Here is a 24,498-nt window from a genome sequence, read left to right as displayed (position 1 = left end):
CAGAGGGGCCCATTTCTTTACTCTGACCATAAGAAAAGCTGAAGAACTCCTTTAGACAAAAACATCTCCAGGGCATGGTGTGGCTTATTCATACCTCAAGAATCTAGAAGGAATGGGAAAGACAAGTCAGTGGATGCCAAGGGGAAATGCAGCGGGCCCATATTTTCCCTAGTCTGCCTTTTGTTGCCAATGTACTTAGAGAAGCCCTTCTTGTTGTCGTTGACATCCCTGGCCAGATGCAGTTCCATTTGGGCTTTAGCTCTCCTAACTTCATCCCTAGATGCTCAGACAATGCATCTGTATTCCTCCCAGGTTCCCTGTCCTTGCTTCCACCCTCTTGTGCTTCCTTTTGTGTTTGAGTTTGGCCAGGACCTCCTTTTCCATCCATGCAGGCCTCCTGGCATTTTTGCTTAACTTCCTCCTTGTTGAGATGGACCTCTCTTGAGTTTGGAGGATGTGATTCTTGAATATGAAGCAGCTTTCTTGCCACCCCCCCCCCCGCCACCCTTCCCACCAGGGCCTTATCCCATGGGACTCTTCCAAGCAGACCTTTAAAGAGGCTAAAGTCTGCTCTCTAGAAGTCCAGGGCTGTGAGCTTGCTTTTCACCCTCCTCCCTGCCCTCAGGTTCACCATCTCATGGTGGCTCCAGCCAAGGCTGCTTTTGATCTTCGCATCCCTGATGAGCCCCTCCTGGTTGGTGAGGATGAGGTCCAGCAGACCATCTCTCCTGTGTCACTTGGAGGAGGAAGTTATCACCACTGCACTGCAGGAGCCTCCTGGATTTCTTATGTCCAGCTGTGTTCTCCCTCCAGCAGATATCAGGGTGGTTGAAGTTCCCCACGAGGACCAGGGCCTGTGAACATGAGGCTGCTCCTGTCTTCCTGTAGAAGGCCTGATCCACTTGTTCTTCCTGGTCAGGTGGCCTTTAGCAGACACCCACTATACCTGTCACCTTTGCCTGTGCTCTCTCTAATCCTAATCTGTAAACTCTCTGTTGGCTCCTCTTCCATCCCCAGGCAGAGTTCCAGGAGTTCCAGCTGCTTTCTCACATAAAGGGCAACTCCTCCTCTGCGTCTGCCCTTGCTGTGCTTCCTAAAGAGCCCGTGTCCATTGCAAGACTCCAGTTACGGTAGCCGTCCAACCATGCCTCCATGATCCCAACACTATCATAGCCCTGTAACTGCATGCAGATCTCTCATTCCTTGTGTTTATCCCCCATTAGCCTACAGGCATTTTAGGGAGGCATCTCAGCATGTTGAGTTCCTGGAGAGGGTTTGGGGGAATTTTCCACCATGGTGCCTTGTAGGTACTTTCTTGTTTACAGCCACAGCCAAGCTATTTCAGGGGCAGCTAGAAGCAGACGGCGAAGCCACCCAGTGCTGAATGAGCTGCCCCACATTGCAGCTGCCTTCATGTGAGGTGTCCAGCCTCAGCTTGTCACCTCTGTTCCTCCCGTCCCTGCCAACAGCAAAGAACAGGAGCTCCCTGTGGCAATGCAGCCTCCTGTGTCCCAGAGCCCCAGTGTCCTGGTCAGCAAAGCTACCACCCATGCAGTCAGTCCACAACCTTGGGGGGGCTCCTGTGGGAGGAAAGGGAGAGTCTGCGAGAAGGAGTGATGAGAATGAAGGCAAAGGTAAGAGATGGAACAATTAACAATTGACTTGGAAGTGTGGATCTTTGCAGAACTCCTGCTAGAACCAGCACTTTATAAATAAATGATGCAGACATCTTAGATAGCTTGTCTACGGATAATATATTCTGGTCGTGGTTTTGCCCCAGTCGGCAGTTAAGCACCACGCAGCGGCTCACTCACTCTCACCCGGAGGGATGGGGGAGAGACTCAGAAGGGCAAAAGTGTGAAAACTCGTGGGTTGAGATAAAGACAGTTTAATAGGTAAAGCAAAAGCTGTGCATGCAAGCAAAGCAAGACAAGGAATTCCTTCCCCACTTCCCATGGGCAGGCAGGTGTTCAGCCATCTTCAGGAAAGCAGGGCTCCGTCACATGTAACGGTGACTTGGGAAGACAAACACCATCACTCCAAACATCCCACCCCCCCGTCCTTCTTCCTCTTCCCCCAACTTTACTTCCTCTTCCTCAAACTTTATATGCTGAACATGATGTCATGGAATGGGTATGGAATATCCCTTGGGTCATTGGGGTCAGCTGTCCCAGCCATGTCCCCTCCCAACTCCTTATGCACCCCCAGCGTAATCGCTGGCAGGGACATGTGAGAAGCAGAAAAGGCCTTGGCTCTGTGTAAGCACTGCTCAACAACAACAAAACCATCTCTGTATTACGAACACTGTTTCCAGCACAGATCCAAAACATGGCCTCATACTAGCTACTATGAAGAAAATTAACTCTATCCTGGCCAAAACCAGCACAATTCTGCATCATACTTGTTCCTGAAAAAGATGATTCAGAATAATTCAAACCTACCATAGGCAGTCAGGTGCAGCCTGTGTGGTTGATGTAACCTCCATCAACAATCCCCACAGCAAGTCTCTGTGGGGCTGGCAGAGCTGCTGTTTCTGCTGATGGCTGGACCTCGTGCCCATCGCAGCAAGCCCAGCCATGGGACTGTCCCAGCAGCACGACAGGGTGGGCAGGGGAAGGCAGACGACCGGTGCCTGGGACAGCCCTGTCCCACATGGGTGGGCTCCAAGGTGGTACCGGGGGCACAGGACCCTTGGAGGGCCAGGGGAAAGCAGGGGATGGGGTGACCCAGACTTTCAGCACCCATGGGGGACCTGAGTGGGGAGATGGGGTGGTCCTGTGGTGGAGGAGCAGCCAGGGAAGGGGCCAGGGGCAGGGGATAAATTCAAGGTTCCCCTTCCCCAAGGAGAGGGATAAGGAAGGCAGTGGGGTCAGGACTGGCTGGGACTGATGGCAAGGCATGTTCCCCCCCCGTGACTGTCCCCATCCCCAGGCATGTGGGAACCGGGGCCAGGTCCTTGGCGGGGGGGGGGGGGGGGGGGGGGGTGATGGTTGAGCAAGCAGATGTGTGTTATCAGGGTCCCTGGGACAGCTGGGAAAAGGGTGACCCTTCCAGTACAGCTGATGGTCATTTATGTACCCATGGCTGTGGGGCTGTCAGAAGTCTGTCTGCATGGCAGCTTGGCAGAGGGGCTGGGAACGGAGCACAGCTGCAGCCAGGGCTGTGCAGCAGGAGTTCCCCTCCCTCAGCTTCGGAATGCTGCAGTCCTGCCGTGGGATCACCCAGCCTCATTCTAGGAGGAAAAAGAGGGAGGATGTGTTCTGTCCCACCTGACCCCCCTCCCTTTTCAGGTCGGGTGGCACGCAGCAGCTCAGGCGTCAGCATTGCTGCTGAGGGTGGCAGGAGGCTCAGGGCATCTCCCCTGGATGCAGCCCCCTCTGCCATGCATCCTCAGAGCCCTCCATCCTGATAGCATCTAAGCACAAAGGTGCTAATTAACACAAGTCCCTCATTAATAACATCCTACCCACCCCAGCTAGAGCCCCCACACACCTCAAAGGGAGCCTTTGCTCTTCCTCCAGCAAAGCAAGCACAGCTGTGGCCTCCCCATATCCTGCAGCAGCAGGTCCTTGCTCCCCTACAGTCTTCAGGTCCTTGTGTGGCCACTCCACTCCCAGAAGCTCAGCTATCCCAGCTGGAGCCTCTGACACCACAATGATGGTCTCCAGTCCTAGAGCCAGGCAGGAGACACCCCATCCCAGTCCCGTCAGGACTATTCCAGCCTGCTCCCCACCGCGGCCCCAGATGAGGCTCACTCAGGCCAGGGGGAGCGTAGGGGAAGCAGCAGAGAAGGGGGGCCCAAATAGACATCTCTGCCAGAGAAGATCCCAAGACCAGAGGAGGGAGAGCCTAATGCTGGAAAGAGAGAGAAGGGGCAGGAGGGAGGCCCCCAACATCAAAGCAGAAAGAGCAAGGGGCCAGCAAGAGAGAGGTCTCAAGGCTGGACCAGGACAGAGGAAGAACTGACAGCCGGGGGACCAGCAGAGCCCTCTGGCCAAACCAGCCAAGAAAGGCTCCCAGGCTGCCTGCCCACATCTAGCTCAGTCTTGGCGGTTTGCGTCCCGTCCCCCCCCCGCCATGTGCCCAGGCTCTTGGGCTCAAGCCCATTTCCCTGCAGCATGTTGAAAAGAGAACAGAAGGTTCTTAACTTCTTTATTAGTTTGTTGGGTTTTTTTCCAACACAGTAAATCCTCTCTACAGCAACAGGTTAGTTAAATCCGGTTTACATATTGCTGTCTCGTGAGTGCTGCGGCCTTGATGCCGCCGCGACAAAACCAGGTTGCACTCAGACAGGAAAATGTGTTAAATTCCACTGTGACTGGGGAAAAAAAGGAAAACCAACAAAAATCAAAAGAACAAACCAGCAGAGAAAAACCAAACTGACCAACAAAACCAAGGTGAGGAACCAAAGGCCAGACCCACCTCCAGAGGAACCACATGGCACTGCTTGGACGAGAATGCAAGGGGGAATGAACCCAAAAAGGTCAGGGACCGGACCAACCCTTATATATATTATGTATAGGTATTTTTATATATATATATATCATCTGGAAGGACACGCTGAGAAAAACCAAAGATCGCAGCAGTATCTACAGTAAAAAGGAGCTACGTAGCTTTCAGAGTCACACCGAGAAGGAAGCACACGGCAGAACAAAGTGGGGGACAAATGGGGACACTGGTGTTTTGGGGTGGCCATTCAATACGGGAGGGACTGGGCAGGGCACAGGTCTCGGGGCCAAAAGCCCTCGTACGCCCGCTGGGAGCCCTGGGAGCCCTGTGCCCCTTGTTGAGGAGTGGGGACTGGGTCTGGGGGGGGGGCGACAGCTTTTGGGGGGCTGGATGGCACCTGCTCCCCGTGGGCTGGTTCTGCTCACCCAGATGGTGGCACCCAGTGGGTCCCCTATAGGTCGCTGTTGGGGTCCCCCACAGACCACCCGCAAAGACCTGAGCACCCATCACCAGAGCCAGGGGCTCCCTTAGCCCGGGTGCAGGAGGAGCTGGGCTCTGCCGCCCATGGGGGGGTGGGGGCAGGGGTAGCAGCAGAGGCTGGGTGGCCAATGGTGGGATTATGTGACGACGCGGCTCTCCATGCCGAGCATGAGTGGCTGGATCCATCCAGAGCCGGTGGCTGGATGGGGCCCTGCAGCTTGGGGAGAGCCAAGCCCTTGAGACATGCCCCGCTCAGAGCACAGGAGAAATACTGGGGCTGGGGGGTGTGGATTTGGGGGGCCATGGGGGGTCTGGCCAGCTCTGTGGGCAAAGCTAGCCCATAGGCAAAGCCAGACCAACATCCCACGGGTCACCCCACACTGCCAGCACCTTGCGGTGATGCACCCTGCAGGGCAGAGGTGCTGAGGGCTCCCCAGCATTGCGGGGGATGAGTGTCTCATCTTATTGCTAATGGCTCCACTGCAGTGACACCCACAGGCTGTGGCAAAACTGGAGAGGGGATTTGCCATGGGACTTCCCCAAACCTGGTGGCCTCTGAGCCCTGGTGGCCTCAGCCCAAGAGCTGGGAGTGGAACTGCAGTGTGGCAGGGACTGAGCAACCCAGGGCACACAGCGCCCTTTCCCCCCTCCCCCATGCATTTTTGATGGCAGGTAGTGATTTTCCTTCTTGTAACAAGGGACCAAGAAGTGCCACCACAGGGGAGGGCATGGGCAGAGGCAGGGGGAGCCCCATGCCACCTTCCTGCTCAATGGCTTCTGAAGCAGGGCTGAGCTCTCTCCTGCTGCCCCAGGGCAGCCCTCAGGGTACATGACCAGGGCAGGGGGACAGTTTGGAGTGCAATTTCTCACAATGCTCAGCTAGCTGTGGGACACCAGGTCCTGGGTGTGCTGGGGGAGTCCATGCTAGCTGTCCCCAGGGAGGGCCAGTGGGGAGAAATGGGAGCTGCATCCCCAGGAAGGGGCCCAGTGACCTCACAGTGAGTGCTGCTCCCTGTCCCAGTCTTCCTCCTGGTTTGGCCAGCTGTCAGTTGACCTGGGGGGATCAACCTACCTCCTGTGTCCTCTCCATGTCCTTGGAGCCTGCTGTCCTGCCCCATTCCACTATCCTGTCCCCATCTCACCACCCTGCCCCTGCTCCCCCATCCTGGCTCCATCCCCCTGCCACCCATTCTCCCAAGCCAGGACAAAACCAATGCTAGGGAGGGTGAGGACCAATGCAGAACCATGTGTGACTGCTGGATGAAGCCAGGAGGCAGTGAAGCAAAACCCATTTCCTCCTCCGGTACCAGACAAGGGGATGAGGCCAATGGCAAAGACGACAAATCAACCCTGAAGGAGCGAGGGCCCTGGTCGAGGATGTCCATGGGGCGGGTGGGTGCTGGCGGGATGCTGATGGACAGGAGATGGCTCTGGAGGAGACGTCAGCAGCGGGTGTGGACCTCAGCACGATACCTCCATGGTGTGGTTGATCTGCCCCATGGCCTCGGTGCTCTCCGAGTGGGTGCAGGCACGTGGGCGGGTGCCATCCACTGAGCTGGCACTGGTGAGGGAGGCCGTGCGGGAGCGCGCCAGGCGGGTCATGCTGGCAGATGGCACTGAATGGGCACAGAGAGACAGTCGGGGTGCTCAGCTCCCTCTGAAAGCCAGCAGGACCTGAACCGACATTGCCTCACACAAGCAAAGCCACCGGTCCTGCTCCCCAGTGTGAATGACCCTGGGCACAAGCTTGCAGCATGCGGTGCTGTGACAACATGAGCAGCTCCAGGCTGGCAAGGGACAGCGGGGCAGGGATGGGGTGCCCTGGGGCAGGCTGCACACCAGGCACATCTCCCGGACATGCTGGGCACAAGGCAGTGGGGCACCTTGGCTGCCATGCTCCGAGGAAGGAATGAGCAGGAACGGGAGCTCTCCTGGCTCCCCAGGGTGTGCAGGAAAGGTGACACCCTCCACCAGCCAGGATGCTCAGCGGGCACAGCTCCTGGCTGGCTGGAGGAGGGCACCCTGGGCACGCTGCCGAGACTCTGCCCACATGGGGGTACTTCTCTGAATGCCATTTCTCAGCCGCCGGTCCTGGCTCAGGGGGCCATCTCAGGCAAAGCGGAGCAAGGCAGAGGGCACCTGGCTAGGAAGGGCCAGCCCCGCACCAGGGCTGCTCCCAAAGGTGCCCAGGCAGCTCGAGGGCACAGGCCAGGTGGGCACCATGCAGCAGCGGGCACGGGCCGAGCAGCACAGAGCGGTACCTGTGCTTCCACTCAGCCTCCGATCCTTCAGGTGGGCGACTGGTAGGGGTGGAGCGGGAGAAGGGCGGGGAGGGCAGAGAGAGACCATCAGCTGTGCTGGCTGCTACACGGGGCTGGGAACCGCCGTCCAGCCCCATGTGTGCATGTACATGGACCTGCACATGTGCGCACAGACCTGCACACACACAGACACTCGTGGATGTGCACATGTACCTGCAAACACACACACGTGTGTACATGGTCCTTCACACATGTGCACACACAGGTATGCACACAGACCTGTGCATGCACACACACAACACACACACACGTGCTCATGGACCTATACACACACACAGACTTGTGCACATGGACTCTGCACGGCTGTGTGCGCACACACAACCCCTGCTTGTGCACGCCCCCACACCCATAAGTGTGCATGCATGCACGGAGGCCCTGTCCACACACGTATGTACACACAGAGCCTTTGTCCACACGTCTGTGTGCACACAGAGCCTGTACACCCCAGGCCCCTGTGAACACACGGATAGACATCTCGTGCACCTGCACATATAACGCTGCAGATGCACATGCACATCAGGACGGGCACGTGGGGGTGCCAGGCTCCTCTCCTGCGGCAGAGTCGGCACACACGCACACAGGCACATACGCATGTGCACACGCAGACACGCGCCAGCCCCACGCCCAGCCCTGGCACTCACTGTAGCCCATGCCTTGCAGGAAGTACTTGAAGGCTTCAGTCAGCTTGCCGGGCTGCAGGGAGAGAGCAGGGCTGAGGTGAGGCAGCGCTGGGGCCGAGGTCCCCGCTCAGCCCCGAGCCACCTCTGGCAGCCCCTGCGCAAGACGCCTATGCCCACCTCAGCCCATCCCCCGCTAGCCAGGAACAGCACCAGGGCATGTCTCAGGGCCCAGTATACCCAATTAACTGGGGAAACTGTGGGGGGCTCACCTGTGTGACCTGGGGCAGCCCACCGGAGTCAGCCATCTGCAGAGAGAAGGTCCTGCTTAGTTTTGCCTTTGCCGCCCACATTGTCCCCTGGTACCCACTGGCAGGATGCCACTGCTGGGGCCACCCCGCTCTCCTCGCACGCCCCCAGTCCCATGGCCAGGATGGACCTGGAATGGGGAGATGGGGACACCCTGCAGCCCTGGGGCAGAGGGCAATGGGGCACTTCATGGGTAGCAGGGACTGCCCAGCTGCCCCCTGCCACCCGCCTACCTTCAGGAAGGTGGTGTTGGTGGGATCCAGCTTGGAGTTACACTCCACCTGTGGGCAAGAGGGACGATATTAGCACCCTGGGGTGCCCTGAGCCTGGAAGAAGTTGTCCACAGATACCACTACCGGCCCATGCCACTCCAGCTGGCACATCCCACCCCCGTCAGGTGGAGACAGGGCACTAGGCGAGTCTTGAGCCCCCAGAACCACCATCCCTTGCCATGGGACAGGGAGGACCTTCCTCCTGCCTTGCAGTGTCTGAGCAAGGGTGGGGGCTGCAAGGGGAGGGGAGTGGGACTGGTGAGGCATCCTGTGTGTCACACCCGTGTGTACAAGCACACAAGTGTGCTCATGTGCATATACAGAGGTACATGTGCTGGAGGAGGTGGGGTGTGCATGCTGTTACACGTTATGTACAAATATAGCCACCTGCACAATACCTGGGGCTGATTATGCAAGTGTGGCCAACCACGTGGATGTGTGCAAGCACACGCATATACTAGCAGCTGTTTGGGTGCATGTGGCCAAGCAGGGAGTGTGCCTGCGTGCCAACACATCCGAGTGTGCATGTTGTGAGCACCTCTGGGCATATGAAGAAGGGGAGGTTTTCCAGGTGTGGCAACCATGCACAAATGCACGTGCATACATGCCCACGCAAGCAGGTAGGTTTGCACATGAGCACGCTCCCACACATGGGAGCTCACATGTCTGAGCAGGCAGTGAACACGAGCGTGCCCACGCCACCCCACAGGCACTACTCCATCGCTCACCACTCCCTCTTCAGCGGGCGCGTTGTCTCCAACCACCAGCATCACGGGGCAGCTGGAAGTGAGAGGAGGAAAGGGCACAGTCAGGGCTTGGCCTGGGTGGACTCCACTGCCTTGGGAACCCCCACGCCATGCCAGCGTGACTCTTACCGCAGTGTCTTGGCGTTGGGCACAGTCCCAGGCCGGTTGATGTCCAGGTCCCTGCGGCTGATGGAGGAGGAAGAGGGACAGTGTGAGCCCATGGGCAGGTGCTGCCACCAATGCCATAGCACAAGAGCTGGGGCAGCACCCAGCCCCGCTGTTCTGGCACCCTGTGGATGGAGGAGATCCACGGCCATCTCTGCCACGACCCAAGCAGAGCCCACACCAGCACCCAGTAGAGTAACAAGGCTCCCGACCCCCCATGTGCCTGGGACAGTATCTCTGCCTCCTCCCCCAGGCGTGCCAGCACTCGGCTCAGGTGGAGACATGGCGACATGCACCCATGGCCATGGGCTCTGGGGTCACGGCAAGGCTCTGGCACAGCTGCCACCACTCCCACATTCCCGGCCAGCACTGGCGTCCAGCTTTGCACTGCTGCCTGCCTGCGCCAGAGGGTGATGGCAGCACCCAATGGGGGTCAGGGGTCCCACGGTGACCTCAGGACCACCCACCAGCACTGCAGCCCCTGGCACAGATGGGGGGCAGCCCGCTGGCAGGGACTCCCGGGGTGCTCACCTGTTGTACATGTTGAGGAAGAGCTGGAGGTTGAACTGGTTCACCACGCTGCCGATCTGCTGCCGGTAACTCTGCACCAGCTCCGTGTTGTTCACCAGTTCTTCCTGTGCCGGCAGGAGATGGAGATCAGGGCAGGCACTGCTGGGTGCTGCAGAGACACCCTGCTCCCCAAGGCCTGCCCATGACGTGCCAGCCAGTGAGGCAGAGGGGGAGGGTGCTGGGCAATGCAGCTGGGCATGGTGGTGCTGCAGGCAGCACACCCAGGAGGGATGCAAGCACAAGTTGCACATTCATCAAGGCTAAGCCCTGGATCGGGCAGGAGGGATACAGGCAGGGCCTGCCTGATCCCATCCCTGAGCACGGGGCAGGGCCAGTGGCACTGCGGCACCTGGCAGGCAGGGCAGGGCACAGGGAGGGGGCCAGTGGCTGGGGGATGGCAGGGTGCACAGCCCTTACCTGGCTGAACAAGTGGGACAGAACGGTGTCCGGCAGCGTGCTGGTGAGGCCAGAGAGCTGTGGAAGGGAGCACAGGGAGTTACCATGCTGCCGTGGCTGGCTCCTGCCCCAGGGAGCCATCAGGGCCAGGACGGGGGGGTCGGGGCCCTGCCCACCTTGGCAGCTGCCCAGTCAATCCAGCCTTTGCCGTTGGGGTCAATGTTCATGAGGACCAGTCCTTCAACCAGGTCGGGGAAGATGAGCTGCAGTGAGCAAGAGGGATGACGCTCAGCGGGGAGATGTGCCCAGGGCAGCCCCCGACAAGCACCGCTGCCCACTGCACAGGCACTGCACAGGGCTGACGTGGCCCTGTCCTGGGAGAGATGGGAGACCTGTGGCAAGACTGCCCAGCCGCCACGGCCGTGGCACTGCCATCCCGGCCCCTCCCCGGTCCCTCCAGCAGTCTTCGCAGCGGCACAGCCCGCCCGGGGGTGTCAGCTCCTGCTCTTCCCCATACCCCAGGCTGACTGCAGGTATGGGCAACTCGGGGCCAGCCCATCCCAGCCCCAGGCTCACCGCAAACTTGGCCAGCACGTAGGCTCCTGCCCCAACACCAATCCCGATCACGTACTTGAACCTGGAAAGTGGAGAGGTGCATATGGGGGCACAGTGGGCTCCAGCACGGGTTCCCTGGGGCACCCCTTCCCCCGCAGCATGGGGCACAAGAAGACGTGCAGGGTGCCAGCTTACAAAGACAACTCCCCCAGCCCCAAACCCTTGCCTCCTGCCCATCTCCCTGCCCCACACCCTCAGCCAGCAGCCACAGAGGAGAGGCTGACTCACCCAAAATGCTGCACCACGCTGGGTAACATGGCAGCCAGCTGGTCCATGGATGGGTACTGGTACCTGTGGCACAGGACAGCGAATATGGGACCCGTGCAGAGCAGGAAGGTGGGGACAGGGAAATGCCACCCCACCCGCAAACCACCCCATCGCCCACACTGGGCCAGTCAGCTGCCATGGGCTTTGACACGGTTCAGAGAGACCTGCAGGCAGGGCACAACTGCCCAGGCAGCAACAACCCACTGGGCAGGGAGGTGACATCCTGGTGGGCATCGTGAGCCCCTGAAGCTGGCACCTACCCCTGAGGGAACTGCGAGGCTCCTGCCTGCTGACCCGGCGCGTCCACATGGCACACCACAAAGTGCTTCGTGATCTCCTGCATGTCCTCGTAGTTGAAGAAGGTGTTGAAGCAAAGCTTGTCTGTCAAAGGGCAGGCAGGGATCAGAGACCAAACACCCTAGCATGGGGGCCTGGTGGGCCAGGGGAGCATGGAGAGAGGTCATCTGCCCTCCCACTGCTCTTCAACCGGGAGGTGACGTGCCACCAACACCCTCCCATCCCCTTTCCCTCCAGGCTCCTCATCTCCACAGCATAGACCACAGTCCCTGTTAGCAAGGTCTGCATCCCTACTGGTGTTGGGAGGCATGGGGATGGACGGACACAGCCAGGAGGATGAGGAGTTTGGGGTGCGCCTCATCTGTGTGGAGAGATGGGACCCGGAGCTGCAGGACCACCCGGTGGGCAGCAGGATTAGCAGCCCGGGGTATTATCGGCCCTGTCCAAAATCCCCAGAAAGGGCTCAAGCAAACATGGGATTTGAGAAATGTCTGCAAATCTCCCTGCTTGGAAACAGTCAAAGAAACTACCCCAGCACTGCTGTGGACAGGCCACCACCATTGCAGCAGGATACAGCCATCGCCGGGGCTTGGAGGGGTCCTGCCCCATGGCATCAGTGCCAGGACATCCCTCCCAAAATGTGGGGGAGAGGCAGGTTGTCTGGTCCATTGCAACCAACGTGACACACCCCTGGACACGAGGGTGCTGCTGTGATGGTGAGGCAGCTCACGTAGCATGCCAGTGACTCAGCCTCAGCTGCCAGCGCAGGGAGGAGATGCTTCTCCCAGCTCACAGGGCACCAAGCATCCCGGCTCAGCTGGGGGGCACAGCCCCGGGCAGTGGTCTGGGGTCAGGCCCAAGGCTGCAGGCTAACAGAGAGCGCAGCATCCCCACATCCAGAGCCCTGCCTTGGGGTCCCTCCTTCCCCGCCCATCAGGGTCCCTCCTTCCCTGCTATTCCCCGTCTCCTTCAGCCCCCACTACGCCCTGCCGCCAGCCAGGTCCGTGCTCTGAATATCAACAGGCTGGCGCTGGCGGCAGGGACCGGCCCGGCATCCCTTCCACCCCATCCTGCCTGGCGTGGGCGGGTGGGCGGGCAGCCAGCGCTGGGGTGGCTAAGCACTCCTGGCTGTGCTTGGCCTGGGCTTTCGGTTCGGCTGAGTGTCCAAACCCTCCCAGTGCTTTCAGATGCCTGGGGAGACTCCAGTGCAGCCTGCGGACCCTCCGTGGGAGGAGGCAAAGGAGCTGAGCCAGGGGCTTTGGCCAACGTTCTGGCACCTCGTGAAGCCCCAGGCTCGCTCTCATCTGCCCCTGCACCCCGTGGCCCAGGGACCAGCACTCACGGTTGAGGCCCACGTCGTGGTACGTCAGGATGGCTGGGCGATTTCCCTTGGGTGAGCCCCGGATGACCACGTGCAGCAGCCCATAGGGGGTCTCAATGTCATGTTCCTGGGGGAAGAGGAGAAATGGGGTGATGCCTGCCTGCCCCAAGACATCCTCTCCTGCCCTGCCATCCCTCCTCTCACCACTGCTTCCCCAGGCAGCTGGGTCCCATGGCAGCATAAGGGAAAGAGGAGCAGGCATCCTGGGAAAACCCCAGCTCTGGGCATCCCAGCAGTGGCAGAAGGTGGGACAAATCCTATACAAATGCTGTCAGCCTCCACTAACTCAGAAAGGACAGGACAGGACAGGACAGGGAAGGGAAGGGAAGGGAAGGGAAGGGAAGGGAAGGGAAGGGAAGGGAAGGGAAGGGAAGGGAAGGGAAGGGAAGGGAGGGCTTGGGATAGGATAATAGGATTTAGGATTGGACAGGTCCTAACATGGAATGGGATCACAGGTTAGGATCAAGGGATAGAGGTTTGGGATGGGATGGAATCATCCAAGAGGGCTTGGGAGAGGAGGATCGTGGGACGGGACAGGTGGACCATGGGATGGGACAGGAGATCTTCGAGGGCCTGAGGCTGAGGGAGTTTTGGCAACAGGGTGGGGGATCACTGCATGGCCTAGTTGGCCTGGATTCGCTGTGCCTGGGAGAAACAGGCTGAGGTCAGACCCTGGGAAATGCTGCAGCCTGATCCCACAACGACAGCTAAAGTAACTTTAAAATCCCTTGCTCTGGAATGGCTGTGCCCGCCTACAGAGACCAGGACTGCCCGGTGCCTCAGTTTCCCTGGCTGGGAGGGCTCCAGCCTCGCCTTCACGGCCATCGTCCATAGCCAGCAAGGGAAACTGAGGCTGCGAGCGCAGGTGATGGCCAAGGCATCACCTGGAGACAAGGGACCGGGGTCCGGATGCCCATGCCCGCCAGGCAGCCCACCGGCAGTGACCCCAAAGCTGGGCGGGGATGCTGGCAGGGTGCCAGCCAGGTAGTCCCCACTGCGGGTACTGGCAGCCCCACGAGTGGGCTGGTGGGAGGGGGCAGATACGTGGACACTCCTGCGGCTCACGCGCCACCAAGGACTCCGAAGGACACAGGCCTCAGGGGAGGAACTGCCTGAGGACAGGATCTCCTCGCCGCAGTGCCTCCCCTCACCGAGATCCACTGTTCCCCAGGGGGGACGCAGCGTGCAAGGGCACTTCAAGGGCTCAGTGGAGACAACGCTCCGCTCCTCAAGGGCACCCTGACCCACAGCTGTCCCTCTGCTCCCCAGGGCTATATCAGGCAGCAGGCGATGAGCAAGGACATCCCCCTACAATAACGGATGGAGAAACTGAGGCAGAGGAAGGGCCTGGCCCAAGGGGGCATCCATGTGGTCTGATCCCGGGCACAGGGCTGCCTCCTTGCCTGGGAGACATCCTTATGCCCATGGTTCCCATCGCAGCCCCAACAGCTCAGCCTGCAATCCCTTCCTAAAATCACTGCCCAAGGTGGCAGCTCCTTCCCCAGCAGTCCTATCCTCCCCGACGCCCCTCCCCCGCCAAGCCAGGCACATCCCTGCCCACGGTGCAGCCTCTGCAGCATCACTGGGTACCACAGCCCTGATCTTTGCCGCAGGGATGCTCGCTGGCGGGGAGAGGCTAGGGCTGCGGGGGATGCAGGCAGCAAGGAGTGGGGTGGGGGGTGGTGGGGGCACTGACAACCCATGGTCCCAGAAAGGAGGGGCATGGGGGGGGTCACTGCACCCATAGGCACCTGAGAGAGCCCAGCCCTGTCCAGGTTACCCACTCGGTGCTGCAGTGCTCCCACCTCGCTTGCCCCCCCGCCTCCACACCAGCCTGTTGCCATTGTGTGTTGCCATCGCCACAGAGGCTGGAAAGTATCCCAGGGATTGCTTCAAAACAGCAAGAGACCCTCTCCCTCTGCAGCTCTCGGGGTGGGGAAGGGGCAGCGTGCCCCTCACCATCAGCACTCAGACCCAGCACAGCCCACAGCCTGCAGCTGCGCTTACTCACTCGGCCTCAGCACAGCATCTCCGCTGGGCTCGGGGAGGACATGCTCAAGGACAAGGTGTCCCCGAAACCTGCGGCATGTCAGGGATGCAGCAGTGGGGCTGGGGGAAGGACGGGCTCCCCAGCAGCATGTCCCCCCAACACCAACACCCACCTGGCCCACGCCAAGCCCTCCTGGGTGCAAAGGTCCAGCCTGGGCAATCAGAGGAGGTATTGGGGCAAAACTCCCCGGGAAGGGAGGGCAGCGAGCACGGGAACGGTGGTACCTACCCCATCCCAGCACTCAGGCATGGTAAGGAACCAGGTGGACGAGGATGCACGAGCAGGGTGGGCCAAGCACGGGGTCCTGGTGTGGGGCACAGCGGTGCAGCAGGCTGGGGCAAAGCAGAGCTCTGTGCTGGCTCAGCCCCTCGCCTTGATTTATAGCAGAGACCCAGCCCTGCGCTAAGCCCTCCCTCTCCCATCCCCCTCCATGCGACGCGCAGCCCCAGCAGGTTTGGCCTCCATTGCAGGCAAGCACTGCGATGGAGCCAGCACATTGGCTGCCGCGAGAATTATTCATGCTCCAATTGGCCCCAAATACCCTTGTTTATGAAGAAAAAATGCCTGGCATCATACAGTACCTGCTCCATCTTCCCTCCTTCGGCAGACCCAGACAGGCAGGGGTGCCTGGACAGGGTTGCATTTGCACCCCTTGCAACACAGACAGCATCGTCATGGCAGAGCCCAGCAATGCTTGCCTGCACCCATCACGCACACATACGTGGCTCTGGCCCCACGAAACACGCAGAATCATGCCTAAGCCTGCAGGTGCCCAGGCCAAGGCCGTGCAGCAACGCATACTCACCAGGAAGCACACACCCCCCCCATGAATGGCCATGGGTACACACAGGAGAAGGACATGCACAGGAACACGTACCAACACAGACACGTAGGCGCCAGGCAAAACTGTGCTCCCCTCCACGTGTCTGTGTGTGCAAACCTTGGAAAAATAAATACAACGATCCATGCTGAAGCACATGCACCCCACAAAATGCTCGCACATACCCTCACAGGGCTTGCCCCTGTGCATCTGCATTGGTACGTGTTCCTGTGCACGTATGTGCGTGGTCACGTGCAGATGAGGAGCATGCCTGCTGCATCCTCCTCCCACGTGCTTAGCGTGTAGGCCATGGCCATCACTCATGCCCATGGATACACAACAACCTGCACACATGAAGAACCTTGTGCACGGAGGGGCACACACATGTACACATGTGAAAACTGCCCAGTACACATGTACACATGTGTACCCTACCCAACAGCACAGTCATCCCACCTGCTGTGGGATGCTGGCATGCAGGAGAAGTGCAGGATTTAGTCCCAACCCGGCCATCACCAGTGGCAGGTAAATAAGGCAGGAGGAAAGACAACGCAGCAGTGCCGAGGGGTCACATCCTGTCCCTGAGCCAACACGTGCTATGGGCACGTGCACGCAGGCAGATGGTTTCTGCCCTGATTCCAATGAGGCTTTGCAAGAGGACAAGTCCGTTTCCCTGCAGCTCGCACCCATGGATGGCCTCATGCTGCCACGGTCCCAAAACCCCCCAGCTCCGGGTGCCATCCCCCTGCACCCTGCCTGCCCCTGCCCAGCCCAGCACAACCAGCACCTGAGCTGCTCCAGCACAAAGCTGGGCAATCATGAAGGGAGAAAGAGTCCCGCAGCCCCTCCAGCACCTGCCCAAAGGGGCTGGAGAGCCACGTGCCAGTGCCAGACCAGGGCAGCGTCCAGTGGGGACCCTCCAGCCTCCCTGCCCACCACAGGGATGCTCAGTGCCAGCTGGAGCCTGCCGTCACCTCTGCACCATCTCCACCCCAGCAGCTCACCACAGCTTGCTTCCACCATGCCCTGGCATGCACCGCAGCCACAGGCAGAGGGGGTCCAGCTGCCATCCCCAGCACATGCATGGGCTTCCCCACATGGCAGAGCCCCGTGTCCTCAGCTTCACCCAGCAGGCTTGTTCCTGTGGAGTCTCCGATGTCTAATAACAGGGCTGAGCCACTTTTCCCTGGGGAGAGCCCTTTCCCTGACCTGGGTAAATGATCACCCAGAGCTGGTGGGGAGCCACCAAAAGCAGTGTCCTGCAAACAAGTCAGGGCTGGGCAGCCAGGGAGTCTGAACGCAGGAGAAAGGATGGACAGACAGGCAGGCAGCGGGACAGCATCCACCTTGCCTCCACCAAAGAGGCTTTCCTCTGCACTGCTTTGTCCTGCAGGGACCTCAGAGCCAAGCCTGGAGAGATACATCTCTGCTAACCATGTGTGAGGGGGAAGCCCAGCTCCCAGGTGGTTCCTGGTGCAAGTACGAAGCTGTTCGTGGGTCCGGGAGCCATTTTTGCTTTCCTCAGCCCTGCTGCCTCTGCAGCCAAAGAGCACGAGCAGCCACAGCCTCCAGGAAAAAGCAAGAGATAGAGAGGGGCACGAGCAGGCGAAAAAAGACAGAAGGTGGCAAAATAGAGGGGAGAAGGGGTGGAAAAGTTGAGGTGAAGTAAGGCATGAATGCAAAAGGGCGGCAGGGAGATGGGAAGGCTGAGCAAGGCTGTCTCCACTTGAATGGCATTGAATGGCATCCCCACCCCATTGCTTACTAGCCCATCTGCCTGGCAGGTGGCCCAGAACTCCAGCAGGGCCAGGGCGCCCAGGTCCCAGGGCAGAGGCACCTGACCCCTGCACCTTGGCTTATGCCAGCAGCCCCAAGGGCTTTACTTCAGCTGGCGGCGGCAGTGGGAGATCCCCGCTCCCCACCACTGCCCCGGCCAGGCCAGAGCAACTCAGCAAGGGAGCAGTGCCCAGCTGCAGGGAGGAGCAGAGGGACAGTGAAGAGCTCAGCTGGGGCTGGATTGAATTACCCCAAGGAGGTGAACCTAGAAAATGGGGTAAGATCTCCCCGAGGAAGGGCAGGCAGCCCCCAGCCTTTGCAGGGCACCAACCTGCGAAGTGTCAGGGTGGGGGAAAGGAAGGGGTTGCCCAGGCGCAGCCTGGGAAGCTCATCCCATCCCTACCCTGAGGCTCTTGGAGGGGAACCAAGAGAGCCCAGGGCCTGGCTGGCTTGGGAAAAGGCACCTTGATCCCTTCCCAGTTCATTTTTTTTTAGGTACCAAGGGCATGCAGGTGCATCATCGTGGCATTTGCCATCTGGATCCGCTCCACCTGGGCACCACCAGGGACACAGCTCAGCATCACTGTGAGCTGAAAGACTGGCATGCAAAGATTGTCCTGGGAGAGTCGCTGCTCTTTAACATCCCCTGCATGCCCATCAAGCCCTGCCCCAGCACAGCTGAGCGAGAGCCGTACTGGTGCCTGTGGCACTATTGGGAGCTCTGGGCAGCCCGGCACTGCCACCTCCCTCCCCCTCCTCACTCTCCTTCTCCCTCCTCGCCCTCACTTCGGTGATACTAGGACGTTTGGTTTCCCCTCCAGTGGTCAACAGAGACCCTGAGTGAAGCAGAGGAAGGAGCAGCCCAGAGCCGGTGCCACTCCTGGCCCCAGCATCTCGCCTGCTTCAGAGCTGCTGGGAAGGGCGGCATTTCTTTTCCACCCCTGCCATTTTTGAATAATTTTGTGGCCTCCAAGAGGGCCACCAGAAATCTTCTGCTCTGTGAACCACAGCAGCCACTACTCAGCACCCTGATGAAAGTCCTTGCTCTCTGCCCAGCTATTCCCTGCCACCCGCACTGACGATGGAGACGAAGCAGGCCAGCCCCAAAAGCCTGGGCACCACTTTCAGTCTGCCAAGACAGGGACCTGGGCTCCCCTGCCCCTCTCCCAGTATGAATGAAATCCAGATATATTTTATCCTTGCAGGTGCTGTTGTTTCAGTGCTGGACCTGACGGGGCTCAGCCAGCACCACTCGAGCCCACCCTCCCGGCGGTCCCAGCCACTGGCAAAGCAGCAACATACAACCTGGAGTCAGTCACTGGTGTCCCTGGGAGGGGGGGGGCACGCTTTGGGAGAGGGATGGGCAGCGAGCTGGGGCCCGGCAGCCCCACTACCCTCCCTCCCCATCTACCGGTACCCCGGTCTCTGCAGGGGGAGTCTGGTGCCGGGATGAGCTTGGGCAGATGTGTGAGAGTGATGAAAATCAACACGGGAGCCAGGCACGAGCTGAGCCCCTGCGAGCCCCGAGGCCACGTCATGGGGCCCCTCTGGAGAAGCAAAACGGAGGCACAAGGCAGGCAGGCACCAGCCAGGAGAGCAGAGGGGCCCTGCTCTCTCAGAGAGGTGGGTGGTATGGGGGCAATGCTCCAGCCCTCCAAAAAAGAAAGAGGCTTTCAAACATCCTTATGTAAGCAGGGAGCTGGCATCGCCCAGGAAACCATTGCCATGGCAAGGGTAGAGGGGCTGGAAAAGCAGCTCAGCCCTCCTGAGAAGAAATCGCCTCTTTTAAAGAGATTTTGTCCCCAGCCCATTGCCAAGTGCCCACCAGCCACATCTGAGTGCCAGCACAGAGCATGCCTGGCAGCGTCCCCTCCTGCCAGGGGCCACAACGGACGTGCCCCCCATGCGCAGACACCGACCAGGCACTGCGTCCCCATGGAAGCGGGGACGGCAACACCCCTGAGTCCACTCAGCACCCTGCAGCCTTCCCCAGCCTCAGGCTGCTGTCCCACATGGGACCCAGGGGTGGGGGGCACACCCCACGGCCAGTCCTACCTTCCAGTCCGTGTCCACAGTGGAGAGGAAGACATCCGAGTTCTCCTGGGGAGAGAAGGAGCTATTAGGGACAGAGACATCCCCCTGCTGCCCCTCACTCCCACGGTGCCTGCCTCCCACCCAACAAACAAGGTCCCCTGACACCACAAGCACCCACTCCCCAGGCAGTGCTGGCTGCAGGGGGATGATGCCCACACGTGCGCACACATACACGCACATGTACAATACCCGCACGCATGTGCGTGCACGACCTGCACACGTGCGTGCACACAAGTGTGTATTAGCAGGTGCAATATCTTCACACGCGTACATCATCACACCCAACCAGAACCCGTACTCACCCACACATGTGCATCAATACCAGCACACATCTGCATGCACACATGCACTGAATACCAGCACACATGTGCACACACATGTACCCAGTACCAGCGCACACACACACACACACACCCCCCCCAAACTCCCACTGAAGCACCTGCATCCTGGCCCCCCACGTGCAGGAGCTGGAGCCAGTGCAGTCACCAGACTCACCAGCTCGGCTTCCTGGCCCCGCAGCAGCGGCTTCTCCTCAGTGAAGCGCAGCTCGTGCAGCCCTGCCATGGTCATCTCCTGCAGCAGCAGCCCTGCCAGGGCGAGGGAGGTGTCAGCGCCCATGGGGACCTGCCTTGGTCCCTTTTGCCCCAGCCCCCCGAGCCTCCCGTGTTTCCTTGCACATGGGGACGGGACCCAAATTAGCTTCACTCAACCCATCTGCCATGGGGACTTGGTGCTTTGGCTTGTCCGGGGGCCACAGCGAGCCCCTCCGTTGGGAGCTGGAAGCAGGCATGGGGCGGGCAGTGCATGGAGGAGCTTGGCTCCCAGCTCCCACCCAAGTTCAGCTCTCCCAGTTGACAGACCTGTCTCCAGGGTATGGTCTTAGGCAAACTGGGAGACCAACCTGGTCTCCTTGCTGGTTGCCTCTGTAAGCACAACATTCCCACCCCAGCTTCCAGCATTGGTCAGAGAGAGAAAAATGCAGTGTTTTGGCTGTTTTTAGGCTGCAGGCAGATATGGGTGGGACAGAGGGAGATATCCCTGCACAGCCAAAACGAGCGGTGATGTTTCTCAGCCGTGCTGGGAGGCAGAGGGATGCTCCGAGCAGCAGGGGAGCAGGCAGACAGTCTGAAGTTTGTATTGTCATGATAGGAGAAAACCAAATGTGAAGCCTTTACTCCCAAACTCTTCTCCTTGCCTGTGAAGCAGGTGCTGGCCAGCCGGTAGCTCAGCCCCAGGGCACCAAGACTTCGTACCCCCCAATGAGAGCACCTCCAAAAACACACCCAGGCACAAGGCCAGCTTAGAAAGCAGCAGGGAGCAAAGGGATGCCTGTGCCCCCAGCAGCTAGCTGCACACGGAAGGTGACAGACATGGGGGACACAAGGGACAATCCAGGTCCCCCCGCATGGAGATGGGGTGGGTAACTGGCACGTCTCAGTGCAGGGAGGTTATCCACACTCGGGCAGGATCCAGACCTCAGGCGTTTGCCTTTACAGCCTCCGTTTCCACCCCTTCCCCAAGGTCAAGCCTTCGGATGAGTTGTTGCTGCTCTGAAGGGGCCAGCACCAGTCCCACACCCCCTCCACTGGCTACCCATCCTTTGCAACCTCCCTGGGGATACCGGGGATGATGTGGGGCTGCGCTAGCACCACAGCAGACGCAGACCCTGCTCCATCCACAGCCTCGGCCAAGTCTGCTCCACGCTTTGTCCACCTTCAAACCTGGGTCAGCGCGGGTTGGCGAAGTGCAAAGGCCAAACAATGCCAAGAACATTGCAAAGCCACCAAGAATATGGGAGCTGGTCATAAACTCCCCTCCAAAGCCGGCTTTTGCTCATCTGACCGGGATTTCCATTTAAAAACCAAGCAGGCAGTGCCACCTGGCTGCTTTCTGCAGACACTGCACTTTGCTTTGCTGCTTGGGAGCCACCCAACAAACCAGAACTGTTTGGAGGGAGAAACACGCCACGAAGCCTCCCGAGAGTCCCAGGGCGCGCAGCACGGGGGGCTTTCACATCACCCCCTTGCACGGAGGGTCCCGCCGGGCCAAGGGCCACGCAGAACCCAGGCGGAGAGAGGTGCCGACAGCCCCACGGAGAGGCACACGCCTGGGGCGTGCTGCTCCAGGCTGGGCTGCTGCTGGGGAAATGGCTTTGTGCAAGGGAACAGCCCTCGCCCGCAGCCCACCAGCGCAACTGAGACGATGCAGCCTGCAGAGCCACTGACTGAGCAACCCCGCAATCCCCAGGCACACAATCCCGGGGTTAAAGAATGGGAAGAAAATCAGCCTCACCGGTAGCTGGGTCTGGAAAAGAGCAGGAGCGTCCCACGCTGACCACACCAACCCACCGTGTGGCCACAGCCCAAGGGTGGCTGGGAACAGCACTTAGCGCATGGTGAATGCCTTTATTAATTAAAGCCTCCAGCTAACATGGGAGGGAGGGTGGCCGAGCAATGAGGAAAGGCCCCGTGACCTTGCTCGCATGGTGGGGGGGAAAGCTGGCTCACAAGGGACGCGGCAGAGCCCTGTGCCAACCAGCATCCTCAGCGCAGGATGCATGGTCACCTAAAGGGGTGCTGAGCACGGGAACGGAGGATGGATCGGTACGTGAGGGAGTCCCATGGGTGCAACAGCCTGCGAGCAGGATCTCAGCCATGCTGCCAGCTTCCCATGGGTGCTCTGCTTCCCACGTTACCCCACAGGTACTCTTAGCCCTGCTCCTGCCAGCGCAGCAGTGTGGCTATGGGCAATGTCACCAGCTGGGCCACCATCACCGCAGAGGGCTGGTGAGGAAGCCACAGCTCCAGGTCTCCTAGCCAAAACAACTTGGCTCCCATCGCACACTGGGGCAATGTGGCTGGGACCGAGCCCTATTCCATTCAGCTCACCACAAGGCTCCCCAACAGCACCCATCCCCAGGGTGCCACCCCCCCGTGCATCCATCTCTGCTCCCACTCTTCCTTCCCAGTGATGTGCCACCATTTCCTGGGCACAGCTGAGACATGCTTCCTCCCTAATCCCAAATCAGTCCCAAACCCAGCGTGACATTAGGGCTCAGTTTGGGACTAGTGCTCTGCCCCACCGGGGCCCTGGCAATGCATATGTAGATGGGGACAGAAACGGCCACGTTGGCTTACCTTCCCCAGCAATCGGCAGCCCAGTGTTGGCTTATTGGAGGAAAACCAGCTCGTGGCAAGGAAATACACTATGACGACGACGATGATCATCATCATCATCATTATCATCACGACGAGGCCGTGGGAAGGGTTTAACACTGGGTAGCATGTCTGGTCGGAAGGCAGGGGTCCCTCAGACAATGCACCAGACTCGCGGGCGTCTCCCCGTTGACCACCTGCGTCCTGCCCTGACGCAGACATGGCACGCACAGGGTGTCAGCACGGATTCTCCGGGCTAACTGAGCAGTGCGTGACAGATGGGGAGGCAAATCCGGAGGAGCAAGGGCTGGCCCCTGCCAGGCGGCAAAGCCAAGGAGACCTCCGGTGAGGCAGGGAGAGGGAGGAAGGGAACCTGCAGCCCAGTCTGAGACACGGAAGTGTGCCCACAGCACTGCCCCCCCAGCAGGGCCGCTGAGGAGCCGTGATGGGGTGGAGGAAAACCCCAGTGTGACACAGCCCGGGCCACCTCCCACCCCACCGGTGCAGGATAAACACCCACAGCTTGCTCTGCCCCCATGGGGGGGGCACTGGCCTGCACCCCAGCAGCCCCCACAAACCAGCCTAATGGTGTAGTCCAACTGGGGAGCCCAGGAGCGCGCGGGCCACAGCGTGAGACCCACCAGGCTGGGGGGTCCGGTGCCACTAATGCAGGGGCTGAGCGCTCCGGACTCGGGGGGCGGCGGTGGCGGGGGGGCTTGCAGGGGCGCGAGCTGTCTCGCAGTGGCTGTTGCTAAGAGAAACCTCCTCCCCAGCCCCATCCTCGGGGCACCCAGGCAGCGGGGGGACTCCCAGGGGAGGGATGCTCCAGCAGTCCCACAGGCACACACACACCCCCCACACACACACCCCCGCCGTCTGCTCAGCGGACCTCCGTGCCAGGAGGCTGCCGACTCAGTCCCCCCCCTTCCCCCCAGGCTGGGCTTCCCCCGCTGCAGCTCTGGCGTCTCCCCAGGAATCACCTCCTGTAGCCCAAAAAGCATTATTACCTCCGGCAGCCCGTGCCCGGGGGAAAAGAGGCAAGCGGCGGGGGGCCGGGGGGGGGCGGCAGCCCCATCTCCTAGGCCGGGGCTGAAGGCTCTCCCCCCCCCCCCCCCCCGCGACCCTCTCACCCCAGCGCCCGGCTCCTCCCAGCCTCGGCACCCCCTCCCCAGCACGCCCGGGGCGGGGGAGCGGGACCGGCCGGGCCAGGCCGTACCTGTCAGCAGCTCGATCTTGTGCCGGAGCACCTTCATGCCGGGGCGGCGGGTCCCGGCGCCGCCGGCGGGCGGGGCGGGGCGGCGGGAGGGGGCGGTGGCGGGCCCCGGCGCCGGGGAGCGAGCGGAGCCGGTGCCGGTGCGAGGTGCGCGGAGCGGCGCAGGGGCGAGGCTGGGCACGGCCCCCGCCGGCCGGGTCCTCCCCTCGCCGGGGGCCGGAGGGGAGGGGACGGGGCCGGGGGGCGCCAGGAGGACAATGGGCCCGGGACGGGGCTGGGAGAGGAGAAGGTTACACGGGAGATGGAGCGCTGCGGGGGAAGGGGGGGTTACACGGGAGATGGGAGCGATGGGGGGGGTACACGGGAGATGGAGTGCTGCCGGGGGGGTGGGTTACATGGGAGATGGGGTGATGGGGGGGTTACACGGGAGATGGGAGGAATGGGGGGGGTACACGGGAGATGGAGTGCTGCCGGGGGGGGGGGTTACATGGGAGATGGGGTGATG

The 24,498-nt window shown here is 60.5% G+C and overlaps 1 protein-coding gene across 4 annotated transcripts; it reads right to left on the bottom strand.

Moving 5' to 3' along the window:
• Positions 1 to 4,135: 4,135 nt before the first annotated feature.
• Positions 4,136 to 24,151, bottom strand: NDRG4 (NDRG family member 4). Of its 4 annotated transcripts, XM_054840512.1 has the most exons (17): positions 23,997 to 24,151; positions 20,121 to 20,212; positions 19,587 to 19,631; positions 12,847 to 12,952; positions 11,468 to 11,588; positions 11,169 to 11,231; positions 10,902 to 10,962; positions 10,502 to 10,588; positions 10,347 to 10,403; positions 9,891 to 9,994; positions 9,324 to 9,380; positions 9,177 to 9,228; positions 8,410 to 8,457; positions 8,140 to 8,175; positions 7,892 to 7,943; positions 7,191 to 7,229; positions 4,136 to 6,545 (listed from the first exon to the last, which is right to left on the bottom strand). In XM_054840512.1, the coding sequence occupies exons 1-17, from the start codon at positions 24,031 to 24,033 to the stop codon at positions 6,391 to 6,393; spliced, it is 1,212 nt and encodes a 403-aa protein (XP_054696487.1). In that variant the 5' UTR covers positions 24,034 to 24,151; the 3' UTR covers positions 4,136 to 6,390. The 4 variants fall into 4 exon arrangements, with proteins under 4 accessions (XP_054696487.1, XP_054696488.1, XP_054696489.1 ...); XM_054840513.1 differs by lacking the exon at positions 7,191 to 7,229 and having other exon boundaries at positions 23,997 to 24,149; XM_054840514.1 differs by lacking the exons at positions 19,587 to 19,631; positions 20,121 to 20,212; positions 23,997 to 24,151 and adding an exon at positions 15,164 to 15,321.
• Between the last annotated feature and the right edge of the window lie 347 nt (positions 24,152 to 24,498).

Source organism: Grus americana, chromosome 13 (assembly GCF_028858705.1).
Source record: "Grus americana isolate bGruAme1 chromosome 13, bGruAme1.mat, whole genome shotgun sequence".
In the NCBI taxonomy this organism is placed as follows: Eukaryota; Metazoa; Chordata; class Aves; order Gruiformes; family Gruidae; genus Grus; species Grus americana.
Note: the sequence above shows the minus strand (reverse complement) of the source record. Positions and strands in the feature narration are given on the sequence as shown.